Consider the following 14,151-nt stretch of genomic DNA (forward strand, 5'->3'; position numbering starts at 1 on the left):
TATTATACTTGATAGGACAGAGAGAAACTGAGAGGGGTGGGGAGACAGAGAGGAGGAGAGAAAGATAGACACTTGCAGACCTGCTTTACTGCTCGTGAAGTGCTCCCCCCAACTCCTGCATGTCGGGAGCAGAGGCTCAAACCCGGGTCTTTTTGCATGGTATTATGTGCACTTAACCAGGTGCAACACTGCCTGGCCCTTAACATTGTCTTTATACATAAAGTTCAGCTGTATTTGATTCCTCATTCCAATATTTTGTTTCAAAGATATAATAAGTCTGCAAGAATTTTACAGTAAACAGTGTACATATTGTACTATGTCACTAAACTTATTTTAATCAAATAATCATTTTTATTCAGTTATTAATCTCATCAGTAACTATAATTATTAGTCGATAATATATGACAAAGTTTAACATAGCACCACCCTTTAAAATACTTAGATGTGTTTGTGAGAACTTAAAAGAGTCATCCTAGACATCAGTTTCTCTATGGTCAAGATTAACTATAATTACAAGATAGCTAAAAAGTTTTTCATTCCTAATTCTGTAAAAAACGCAACCCGACAATATTTCTTACATTTTAATACCTTTCAAAATAGATTAAGGAAAGCGATTCACTTACCACAACATTGTACTCCCATATCATCCTCCAAAAGTCTATTACCGTATTTGCTAGAGGTCCTTGTGTTGCCACATATGCTTTTGGCCCATAAACACCCTAAAATGTTTAAAAACAAAATTGATGTTTACAATATGCTTACCAAAAATATTTCTTTAGACTTTAATATATCAAACTTTATTAGTAATACTGCTGCTTTTTTATATTTTTTTTATTTATTTATTCCCTTTTGTTGCCCTTGTTTTATTGTTATAGTTATTATTGTTGTTGTCGTCATTGTTGGATAGGACAGAGAGAAATGGAGAGAGGAGGGGAAGACGGAGAGGGGGAGAGAAAGATAGACACCTGCAGACCTGCTTCACCGCCTGTGAAGTGACTCCCCTGCAGGTGGAGAGCCGGGGTTCGAACCAGGATCCTTATGCTGGTTCTTGTGCTTTGCACCACCTGCGCTTAATCGCTGCGCTACAGCCTGACTCCCAATACTGCTGCTTTTATCCACAGTTTTCTTTCAGAGTACTAGAAATACGACAAACATCTAATTTTCTTCAACTTTTGGTGAAATGTTACTCTTTTTGTGCATGTATTAAAAATGATATTAGAAACTGTGACTCAAACTGCCTTATACTACTTTAAAAAAATTCACCTAATAATTAAGAACAAAGGTACAATACCTAGTTAATAATGCTCACTGTTGCAGAAACAAGAGCATATTTTGATTCTACAGTCAATATTAAATCAAACTTCTAGCACTATTTTTTTTTTTTTTTTACATCCCCACCAGGGTTATTACTAGGGTTCAGCTTCAAGAAGACTTTTTCTTTTCTTTTTAAAGATAGAGAATGAGAGACAAAAAGAGAGACACCGGAGCACTATTCTACCGCTCTTGAAGTCACTGCCATGCGGGTACTTCCAAGTGGTGGTTCAAACTCGGGTCCTTGTGCATGGTGATCACGTGTATGTTCTATCTGGTGAGTTATCTCCCACAACATCTTTTTTTTTTTTTTAAAATATTTATTTATTTATTCCCTTTGGTTGCCCTTGTTGTTTTATTGTTGTAGTTGTTATTGATGTCATTGTTGTTGGATAGGACAGAGAGAAATGGAGAGAGGAGGGGAAGACAAAGAAGGGGAGAGAAAGATAAGACACCTGCAGTCCTGTTTCACTGCTTGTGAAGCGACTCCCCTGCAGGTGGGGAGCCAGGGGCTTCAACCGGGATTCTTATGCTGCTCCTTGTGCTCAGCGCCACCTGCCCTTAACCCACTGTGCTACCGCCTGATTCCCATCTTTCTTTCTTTTTTTTTTTTAAAGCTAGCAGCTAGCTTGCTTTCTAGAAAGTAATTCATTAACATGAGAAAGAAGAACAGAGTGAGGCAGTGCAGCTCTCTGGCATATGTGATGTCAAGGATAGAACTCAGGGGCTTCATACCATTACTGTCATCTTTTTAGATTCCTTTACTAATGAGAGGGACAGAGAGCGCCAAGCATTGCTGGCACATGCAACACCGGGAAACAAACTTGGGACCTCATGGTTTAAAGTCCAAAGTCGTGACTACTGCATCACCTTCTAGGCTGCAGCTACTTTTAGTTACCTACTTAATTTAGTTTACTGAATTGCTACTATCTTTGTTTCTAATAATAAACCTGAGGCCATAACAAGATAGGTAACTAAAGTACTAAACCAGCACAAAACTGAGTTATACAATGAATTAGTGATTAAATATAGTTAGAAACTAGAACTGTTAATAATGCCATTCCAAGAGGATATAAGCACTGGCAACATTTAAAACAGCAAACCACCTATGTATTCATGTTTTTAAAAGCCAAGTCATTTTATTGAAGAAATGTTGATTTACAAGACTTAGTACTTTTGTATTTTCCTGTAAATACGTTAAAATTCACTTTGTTGAAAACTTTTTTTTTATTTGAGTCCTGGAACCAGGATGGAGGTGCTATGGCAATGAAGAAAGTTTTTGTTCTTCTCCTGTGTCTCTTTTTCTCAGTCTGAATGAAAACAAGGGCTTGGCCCAGAGGGATAAAGAATAGGGAAACTTCCATTGGAGGGGAGGGGATATGGACCTCTGGTGGTGGGAACTGTATCCCTCTTATTCCACAATCTTGTCAATCATTATTAAATCACTAATAAAAAAATTATATATGGGGGTGGGGCAGTGGCGCAGTGGGTTAAGCGCACATGGCACAAAGCACAAGGACCGGCTTAAAGATCCCAGTTTGAGCCCCAGCTCTTCACCTGCACGGGAGTCGCTTCACAGGCGGTGAAGCAGGTCTGCAGGTGTCTATCTTTCTCTCCCCCTCTCTGTCTTCCCCTCCTCTCTCCATTTCTCTCTGTCCTATCCAACAACGAACAACATCAACAATGGTAATAATAATAACCACAACGAGGCTACAACAAGGGCAACAAAAGGGGGAAAAATGGCCTCCAGGAGCGGTGGATTCATGGTGCAGGCACCGAGCCCAGCAATAACCCTGGAGGAAAAAATATATATATAAAGAAAAGAAAATAGGGGCTTGGAGCAGTGAAATCATGCATGTGGTCTCAGTTCTACCAAAATAAATGAAGATATGCATACATGTCATATATAAAATAATTGTAACTATACTTCTACATGATTTAACAAATTAAAAAAAAAATCCACAGAATAACTAACAGAACAAAGGCAGGCTTTTACTTAATCAAGTAGTTTGCATTTGTCTCTCCATTGAAAACAGAAAGAATCTAATTGCTTTCAAAGTGTCCCAAAAGACATTCACATAAACTCTACTCATTTAGGCTGCTATTGGAAACACAGTGTTAACTGGCAAAAGCTTTTAATGAGTTTATATTCTATAATTTTATTTTATTTGACCAGAGCACAGCTCAACTTTGGCTTATGGTGGGTTCCATAATGGGATTGAACCTTGGAACTCCAAGATATGGGCATAAAAATCTGTTGCAGGGTCAGGTGGTGGCGCATCTGGTTGAGTGCACGTTACAGTGCGTAAGGACACAGGTTCAAGCCCCCCACACTCCACCTGCAGGGGAAAGCTTCATAAGTGGTTAAGGCAGGGATGCAGGTATCTCTTTGTCTCTTTCTCTATCACCCCCTTCCCTCTCAATTTCTGGCTGTTTCTATCCAGTAAATAAATAAAGATAATTAAAAAAACCAAAACAAAACTGTTCTTTAAAAGAAAAAAAAAATCTGTTGCACAGATTCCTCTGTTATCCCTGGCCTCACTATTCTGTAATTTTAAATCAGTATTACTTAGTAATCCCAGATTTAGTATTTATCCTAACAAATTATTTGGAAGATTAACAGTGACCAGAGCATCAGGAAAAATTAGAAATCAATGTAAGAATAGTTCAACACAATGGTGTATATTCTGCATAAACTCAAAGGTATACTGAAAGGTAATTTAGCAGTATATTTATAAGTTTTTAATATAAAAGGACAAAATACTGGGTTGTTGGAAAAAATCATGACATATTATTTTTTCTATGCAAAATTGTGCTAGGACTCTTTTGACAACTTTTATTTTGACAATAAAAAACTCTACTTTTATGGGGCCAGGTACTGGCTCAACAGTAGAGCACACACATTATCATGCATGATAACTTGAGTTTAAGTCCCCAGACCCAACCTGTCTCACAAGTGGTGAAATAGTGCTGCAGGTCTCTTCTTTTTCTCTCCCTCTCAATCTCTCTGTCTCTCACCCTCTGTTTTTAAAAAAAAGTCTATTTATATTATCATAAAACTAAGCAAAAGCATTATTTTGAATCATGGAACTAGAAAGAAAGCAAAAAAGTATGCCAGCACTTTGCTTTTATTTTTCTTTTGTTGTTGGTATGTTTAGGAAATAGATTTAAAAACGGTGAGTATGCAGGAAGACATTAAATTATGGCAATTAAATATCAAATAAATACGTACCTTAATAAAATTTGCGTTGATATAGTCTGAATCTTGAGAAGGAGTCTTTAAAGTCAACTTAACTCGGCTGTGATCAACTACAAGAAAAAAATTTCATAAATTAGGTTCTTTTGGAAGATAGGTGTTTTCTGATGAATTGTGTAAATACTTAATAAAAATTCTAGCTTCAATAAATAACTTTCAAGAGCGAGGAGATAACTGACACTGTAGAGTGAGTGACTGATTGTGAATGAGGGCCTGAGTCTGAACCCCAGCACTATTCAGCACCAGAAGACAACAACTCTATGAGTGAAGTGGTGCCTCGACCTCCCCTCCACCATCCCAAAATAAATAATGTAAAGACTGGTCCAGAGAGGCTGCTTACTGATGGCTTAAGCATGTATGAGAGGCCAGGGCATCACATTAAAAAAAATAATAATAAATCAATAAACATTTACTTTAGGTATCAGCAGGCTAATTACTAACCTTATACTAACAGAAAGATAGCTTTAAAAACAAACAAGTAGGGAGTCGGTAGCACAGTGGATTAAGTGCAGGTGGCGCCAAGCACAAGGACCATAGTAAGGATCCCGGTTTGAGCCCCCAGCTCCCCACCTGTAGGGAAGTCACTTCATAAGCAGTAAAGCAGGTCTTCAGGTGTCTTTGTCTCCACCTTTCTGTCTTCCCCTCCTCTCTCCATTTCTCTCTGTCCTATCTAACAATGACATCAGTAACAACAATAATAACTACAACAATAAAACAAGGACAACAAAAGAGAATAAATAAATAAACAAGTAACATAAAACTGTGTTTTGAAGTCACATTCAGAATAATCTCAGAAACTCTTAAAATACCAATTCTTGGACATCACCCCAGACATACTAGATAAGAGTCTAGATTTTAAATCTCTGCAGCTTTTAACAAGTATACCAGGAAATGAACACTAATTATTTTGTCTAAATTCCAATAACAGAATCTAACTTCCATATTTCACAGGAAGCTATAAAAATTAAGCAAATGATGACACATGAATTAAGATAATATATAAAGTACTTACAACTGCATGTGGCAACAATATTTATTATCAGGGAATATAAATTTAGGGTAAAATCAATCTTTAAAATAAAAAATACCAGACTTAAGTTGTGCCCCTCTTATCCTATGGTTTTGCCAATGTTTCATTTTTATAAATAAATAAAAAAAAAAGAAATAAAATAAAAAATAACAAAATCATGTTTAGTTATACATACATATTCACATATATTTGGGCAGAGGCTAGACTTTGCACTGCTCCTGGGCTGCTTTTTATTCAGACAGAAAGAAAAAGAAGATACAATTGTGTGGAATTGTTTTAACCCTCCTACCCTACAGTCTTGTCGATCATTATTAAATCAATTTAAAAAAATCAAAAGGAAAAAAAAGCAAAGAAAAAGAAGATACCACAGCACCGAAACTTCCTCCACTACCAAAGCACCTCTCATGTGGTACTGGGGTAAAATGCTAGTTATGTGCACAGCAAGGCAGGTGACCTATTGGGTAAGCTAGCTCGCTGATCCTTAAATAAATATAAATATGATTTTAGATAATTAGGCCTTAGAAAAATAAGTGAAATGAAAAATAATCTTTCCCTGTTCTTGAAATTCTAGGGCTCATGCTTCCAAAAATATTAAGGTTCCTTTCCTCCCAAAGTTAATTTATGTGTATACACAAATAGAATTATGTTATACATACTGCTGCATACTTTTAAAAACATACCACTTCAATCAACAGTCACCAACAGCAGTGTAGGGAAGATTCTGAACAGAGGAATTGCTACATTATTTTTAAAAGGTGTGTGCCAACTTATACAAGTGTTAAAAAGTACTATTATACTTTCTAAAAATTGACAAGTAAAAATAAAACATGCAATTATAAAATTATACAAATGGAGGTACAGTTTCAGAGTCACTGTTTACATTTCTTTCAGTATAAGCCACTTGTTTCTCATAGATACCTATTTAAATTGCTGACAACAGCAGAAATAGGTATGAGCCAGTTTATGGTTTAATTTCTTGTGTAATTAAACCAAGGTTCTTATTGTGAATAGATAAACTATTTTTTTTTGCACTTTATAAAGTTTATTCAATTATACTTATTGAGTAATCTGTCTTTACTACTTTCAAAAAATATCTCCTTTGAACAGAAGATATTTTCTGAAAGAAAATGGAATTCACAAGTTTTCTTCCATTATTTGGTATTTAAAAACAAACTAGAGGGGGCTGGGCGGTGGTGTACCCAGTTGAATGTGTACACTACCATGCACAAAGACCTGTGGTTCAAGCCCCTAGTCCCCACTTTTTTTTTGGGGTGGGGGGAGGGAGGATACTTCATGACCAGTGAAGCAATCTGTAGCTGTATATATTTCTCTCTCCTTCTCTGCCTCCCCATCCCTCTCAATTTCTGTCTCTATCAACAAAAGAATGAATGAATATATACATATATACCAGGAGTGGTGAATTTGTCATGCTGGCCACGAACCTCAGCAATCAGCTTTGTGACAATAAAAAAGAAAGAAGGATAGATAGGTAGACAGACAGACAAGGCAGACAGAAAAAATAGAAAAGTTATTTGTGACACAAAGAAACTAACAACAAAACTATAATAAGAAACACTACTAAAAGATATCTTGTAGTGTACCTTAAGAGCAGTTAGGGAGTCGGGTGGTAGTGCAGCAGGTTAAGCACAGGCAGCACAAGGCGCAAGAACCAGTGTAAGGATCCCAGTTCGAGCCCCCGGCTCCCCACCTGCAGGGGAGTCACTTCACAGGCGGTGAAGCAGGTCTGCAGGTGTCTATCTTTCTCTCCCCCTCCTCTCTCCACTTCTCTCTTTCCTATCCAACAACAACAACACCAATAACAACAATAACTACAGCAATAAAGCAACAAAGGCAACAAAAGGGAATAAATAAATAAAATAAATATTTAAAAAAACATAAAAAAAGAGAAGTTAATTACTACCTTAACAATCAAACTCTTTAGGAAGAATAAAGCAGTTTAGTTAAATTGCTAATTAGCATTCCCATTATTTTATTAAGAACATTTCAAACTTACATGGCAGTATGTCCTTGTATCTGTTCTTTTTAACATTTTCCTCTTTTTCTCCAGTGGCCGTGGGGTAAATCTTTTCTGTTCTATATTTGGTAGACAATCTTCTTAATCGCTTAAAATATAAAATAAATACAGTGCAAGTTTAGAAAAAGTTACTTTGAGAAATTCAATGATTTATAAATATTTTTTCACTGAATTAACGCTGACCCCAATTCAAAATGATCACAAATGATTTTCCTGATTTTCTAAGCTCACAGTATCTCCCTGTCATCTTAACCCCAAAGATAATTGTTTTATAGCATATTTGCAAATATAAGAGCAGTGAAAGAAAGGTGACAACACTAAAGTGATTTGATTTAAACAACTCATTAATAAGCTGAGCCTGAAATATTTAGCTCAGGCTTTACCTTACTTAGGTTTCAACTTTTGTGTTTTAAGTAAGGGTCTCAATTACCAAGTTTCAAAATCATGTCTAAAAGTTTTTGTACAGTTTTGTACAGGTTTCTTTCTCACTTCTCTGAGTATACCTTGAGTACCCATGATGTGACAGGCTCCTAAGGCATAAGTTAATAATTACTTACAAGACACTGCAAAACAAAGTTCCTTCACACTGAATTGGAAATGCCCAACAAAAACTAATTCTGCTTATTCACTGCATTACAGAAATGGTTTGTGAGTCAGTGACAAATTCTTACCACATATGGCAGTAGGGATGTTCTTTGGGCTGGAATATTTCTGCATGTTAGTAATACACTTCCTGCTTTCAGAAGCACTGAAAGTCAGCATTGTGAATTGTTTAAATTCACTGCTGAAATTTAATTTCAAAGGAGGCTACTTTCTTCCAGGCTTAAAGACATATTGAAAGCATTCTGGTTTCACTATTCAACAAATTATTATCCAAGAAATGAAATGAAGTAAGTACAGTAACATATACTTTTCCAACCGTGCATGTGCTACTTGTGATGCTGATATTTAAGCTACTTTGTGTATTTTAACTATATTTTTTAAAAAAGACACGTAGGACACTGATTCAAGATTCTTGGTTATTTTTGTTAAGATATACTTTTGCATGCAGTAATAGAAATAATCTTGCAAATAGGCAGGCATGTATAGAATGAGTGGTTTTTCTTTTTCTCTGTCTTTGTCAGGACTTCACACTCTGGAGATCACAGCACCAAATCTTTTCTCACTACGATGGAGGCTAGGCTTGAACGTGGCTCATGTGTATGGCAAAACAGACACCCTCCCAGGTGTACTATCTTGCCAGTGCGAAAAATAACTATATTTTATCATCATAATCTTAGAGAATTAAAACAAGAATACATTTTCCCCCATAAATAAACATATTAGAATCTTGCATTGCCACAATGCTAAAGTAAAACCTCTCACATTTACAATTTCCTGTAGTAATAAAAATTCTCAAAGTTTGTGTTAGGGGAGGTTTTCTATTCAAAAGTAAATGGGGTTGTTGGTAAGGGTATGGGGGAAATCAGAACTTGCAAACAATGCTGAGAGAAAAGAATACTAGCATAACCAAGAATACTAGCATAACCAAGAATACTAGCATAACCAATCCTGTATTTGTAATCTGGCAATTACAAATACACATAACCACTTTATTTATTTCTGCCATCAGGGTTATTGTTGGGACAACAGTCTGAATCCACCACTACCAGTGGCCATTTTTTCAAAAAAAAAAAAAAAAATTTTTAATTGGAGAGGACAGAGAAATTGAGAGGGAAGGAGGTTATAGATAGAGATATCTGCAGACCTACTTTACAACTCGTGAAGCGTCCTGTCTGCAGGTGGAGAGCGAGCACTCAAACCCGGATCCTTGTGCATAGTAATGTGTGCACTTAACTGGGTGCAACACCTACCAGCCCCACATAACCTTAGTCCAAAAATTGCACCTTTACAAGTTTGTCCCGTAGATAAATGGCATACTTTAAAAAATGATTCACACATGCTATTTGTTGCACTGCTTATACCAATAAGAGCAATAAGAGTGCAAACAATAATCTAGTAACAGAGGTCAAGCTAAGTAAAGTAAGTTGTTTTTAATCATATAATCAAAATTTGATAGTTGAAAACAAATAAGGAAGCTCTTCATATATAGAGATAAATAACTCAAAAATACATATTAAGTGTCAAAACCAGGGAACACTCCTCTATTACTACTACTAGTGTTAAGATGAGTAACATGTGAGTTAAGACGTGGATAAAACATTTCCAAAAGAGAAACAGGAAAGAAAAATGGACAGCTGTAGGAAATATTCCTGTATGCCAATGTTTTCATATTTTTATACTGTATGAATAAACTGCCTACTCAAAAATTCAAATCTAAAAAAAAGTTGTCATGTACTTAATATATGGTCAACTTACATCTAAGACCTTAGGAGAATTATGTTATCATGGGAGTAAGGTAGGAACACAGAGCTTTGGTGGTGGAAGTGGTGTAGAATTACTCCCCTATTGTCCTAATATTATTCATTTTTGGGTAGAGACAAACTAGGGGGGGAGGTAGAGAGGGAAAGAGACAGAGACCTGCAGCCCTGCTTCACCACTCATGAAGCTTTCCTCCTACAGGTGGGGACTAGGGGCTAGAACCTGGATCCTTACACACTGTAATGTGTGCACTTAACCAGGTGCACCACCATCTGGCTCCCTCCCCTATTGTATTATAATCTTGTAAATCACTATTAAAAATTAAAAAGACATGTTTTAATATATATATATTTATCTTTCCTTCTGTAGCCCTTTTAAATTGTTGTAGTTATTATTGTTGTTGTTGATGTCATTGTTGTTAGGAAATGGAGAGGAGTGGAAGACAGAGAGGGGGAAAGACACCTGCAGACATGTTTCACCGCCTGTGAAGCAACTCCCCTGTAGGTGGGGAGCTGGGGGCTCCAACTGGGATCCTTATGCTGGTCCTTGTGCTTTGTGCCACGTACGCTTAACCCGCTGCACTACCGCCTGACTCCCAAAAGACATGTTTTCATTGTTTTGTGCTAACACAAAACCTCTAAAATTATTTACGTATACATCTTGCACATTTAACCTGAAAATGTCTACTTTTTGACTTAAATATATTTTAAAAATATTTATTTTATTTTTGAGAGAAATGCAGAGAGAGATCGAGAAACACCAGAGCACTGCTCAGCTCTGGCTTATGGTGGTGCTGGGGATTGAACCTGAGATTTAGGAGCCTCTGGCATGAGAGTCTGTTTGCATAACCATTATGCTATCTCTCCTGCCCTTAAATATTTTTTTAAATTTATTTTTGCCTCTGGGTTATGGCTGGGGCTTAGTGCCTGCAATATGAATCCACTGCTCCTGGAGGCCATCTCTCCCCCCCCCACCATTGTTGTTGTTGCTATTGTTGGATAGGACAAAGAGAAACTGAGAGGAGGGGAAGACAGAAGGAGAAAAAGACAGACATCTGCAGACCTGCTTCGCTGCCTGTGAAGTGACCCCCTGCAGGTGGGGAGCCAGGGGTTTGAACCAGGATCCTTGAGCCTTCCCTTGTGAACCCTGGCCCCTGATATATTTTTTAAATGTACTTATTTATTTTAGTTTATTTATTGGGTAGAGAGACAGGAATTGAGAAGGTAGGGGGAAACAGAGAGGGAGAGAGAAAGACACATGCAGCACTGCTTCAACACTTGCAAAGCTTCCCCTGCAGGTAGGAACTGGGGGCTCAAACTCAGGTCCTCGCACATTTGTTAATGTGTGCTCAACTAAGTGTGCCACCAACTAGCCCCTAAAGATTTTTATTTTTAGGTAGCTGTAGCATCTTAATGCACACAAAAGTACTACGTATGAATATGACTTACAAACACAAATAGCTGAATAGATGGGTGGGGTTTAAGTTCGGTAAAACTAATTAAAATTTAAATGTACAAACTACAAAGGAAAGTGAGCTAAATTTAATAAAAATATGTAAACACACTTCAATATGTGTTGCAATCACCAGGGGCATTTCTTTTAATTGACAAAGTATGCTACTGGGAAATTTGCAAAATAAAGTTTTAATGTGAAGTCATATTCCATTTCTCATAATTAATCTTGAGAACACTTGTGTACAAAGAAATGAATTTTTATTTATCCAGCTTTATTCAAGCCTAGTATAATACCAAGCTGCTTTCTACATTTCATACTTCCTTAAAATAATACCAAGCTGCTTTCTACATTTCATACTTCCTTAAAAAGGTTCTGTTAAAATAAACCTACACAAGTAGTGTACTTAGAAATTTCACACACATCTGAGAAACTCTCTGATGTAGTATGAGTAAAACAAACATGGTCCATTAACCACTAAAACTTTTCATGCTTTCTCCTTAAAAACGGACATTAAAAAAATCCTAAGAGGACCTAGTGGGGGGATTGAACTGTTATGTGGAAAATTGAGAAATGTTACACATGTACAAACTACTGTTATTTTACTGTCAAGTGCAAACCATTAATCCCAAATAAAAAGAAAATCCTACCTAACTGTATTAAAAACATAATCTCAAGTGGAGACCTTCCCCTAACAATAGTAACAACAAAAAAGGTCATTTTAAAGTTTGCTGCTTAAATTAAAAATTCTAGATCTGTCACTTTCTAGTTATGACACTGAACATATGTAACTTGTGCTTGACTTTCTGTAATTATGAGGATAATACCTATACTCAGCAAGAAGAATTACATAAAATGGGCTAAGTAAAAGTTAACTCTGATTACTGATTCAATTACTCAAAGTCTTTATTATTTGTAATTATAATTTATTTCCTTTAAAAAATTAAGTTATCAAGTATTCTGGAAAAATTCTGTCATCCTGAAAGTAATGAGTATTGTAAAATAAAAGAGCTTCAGAATAACCAGATGACTAGTTAAAATACTGATTTAGAGTCTCATCACTCCTGTTCAGTTGTTCTCAGGTGCAGTCCAAGAATTTGTATTTTTCTTAAGTTCTCAGATGCTGCTGCTGCTGCTGCTGCTATTTAGGGGTTGTGCTTGAAGAACCACTGATATAAGCTATTTGTGTTCAAGAGGAAGGAAAATTGTAAAACAAAGGGCCAGAAGCAGACTTCCAAGCATTCTCTGGTTCTTCTATATTTTATTTCACACAGTGTTATCAAATAAAAAAAAAAGTGATCAGGAAGTTTTCCTGAAAGCTGGAAGGCAGATTAGGAGAAAAATCACAATTCTCAAAAAACAAAACAAAACAAAACAAAAAACAAAAAGGTACTGGGTATAAACAAGAAGGGGCTTACAAAAATTAAAAAGTTTTAAGATTAGAGTAAGAAACTGGGAGATTAGACAAAAAAGAAAAATAAAAGTTCTTCTAAATTTCTTTTACTACCTCTTTAAAATATTGAAGTAAGACAACACTGCATGTGAACGGCAGCATTGGACAATCCTATTACGCAAACTGGCACACTAAAATAAGACAAACAAAACACACCATAGAAAAGTGCTTTCAAGATTCAACTTTTAAAATTTCCATGATAATCATATTTTGTGCATGCATTTTCATTGGTTCCTAGTGATTTCTCAAATTCCATGTCAGCTGCTTTTCTTTTTTTCTTCTTTTTTAGTGAAAGAACAGAATTTCTGGGGATTGAATCCAGGGTCACAAGTATGCAGGGCTCTACTACTGAGGCACTTCTCTGACCTCTGTACAGTTTATCTTCCTTATGTAAAAATAATCTTTCTCTCCTGTTATTTTTAGACTGTGTGTGTACTCCTAACACATCTTTTACAATAGAGTATATCTTTCCCTATTAATAACACTAAACTCCATGAATATAACATTACAGTGAAATTAATACTTTAGTGTCTTTGAGCATAATAAAATCCATATAATGTTAAAAGTTTAGAGCAAAGTTTAAATGCTAGTCTAATCAAGAGACTTTGATATTTTAATGTTATATCAACATGAATGTCTGAATAATGTTTAAAGCAGAGGTAATATCAAAATTAATTTGAACTATAATTTATGAAATGAAACATGTAAACAAAATTTCATTTTGATTTCCTGAGTATCACCCCATTGTCTCCTGTGAAGCTATTACTAGAAGTCTGAGAAACATGGCACAATATATTAAAGAATGTTATACAGAACTATGTGACAAGACTGACCTTGAAGTAAACTTATTAAGTTACAAGTATTTCATATAATTTTAATGTCCTAACAACAAAGTAGCTAAAAAGTGTGTTTACATAAACTTGTATCACCACATTTTTAAAAAAAATCATATATGGCTTAAAAAAAAAAAAACAGCCTTAAGGGTATTTTCAATGAAGTCTACCACTAATATTCTTGAAAAAGTCATATTTTGGTTGTCAAAAGTCATGATGTATTTTTGCTTTCCTTTTTTCTTTTTTTTATTTAAGAAAGGATTAATTAACAAAATCATAGGGTAAGAGGGGTACAACTCCACACAATTCTCACCACCCAATCTCCATATCCCACCCCCTCCCCTGATAGCTTTCCCACTCTGCTTTTCTTTTTTTTAACCAGAGTAACTGCTCAGCTCTGGCTTATGGTAGTGCAGGGGA

General features: G+C 35.8%; 1 protein-coding gene across 1 annotated transcript in view; it reads right to left on the reverse strand.

Annotated features, from left to right (window-relative positions):
- The window catches only part of PTPN12 (protein tyrosine phosphatase non-receptor type 12), a 76,931-nt gene that overhangs the window by 34,468 nt on the left and 28,312 nt on the right, over window positions 1-14,151 (reverse strand). The window contains exons 2-4 of the mRNA XM_007530797.3: window positions 7,612-7,720; window positions 4,544-4,620; window positions 624-719 (exon numbers count right to left, since the gene is read on the reverse strand). Of these exons, the coding sequence (XP_007530859.1) occupies window positions 624-719; window positions 4,544-4,620; window positions 7,612-7,720 (282 nt within the window). The remainder of the gene's footprint in view (window positions 1-623; window positions 720-4,543; window positions 4,621-7,611; window positions 7,721-14,151) is intronic.

The sequence above is a fragment of the Erinaceus europaeus genome, chromosome 8, assembly GCF_950295315.1.
Source record: "Erinaceus europaeus chromosome 8, mEriEur2.1, whole genome shotgun sequence".
Lineage (NCBI taxonomy): Eukaryota > Metazoa > Chordata > Mammalia > Eulipotyphla > Erinaceidae > Erinaceus > Erinaceus europaeus.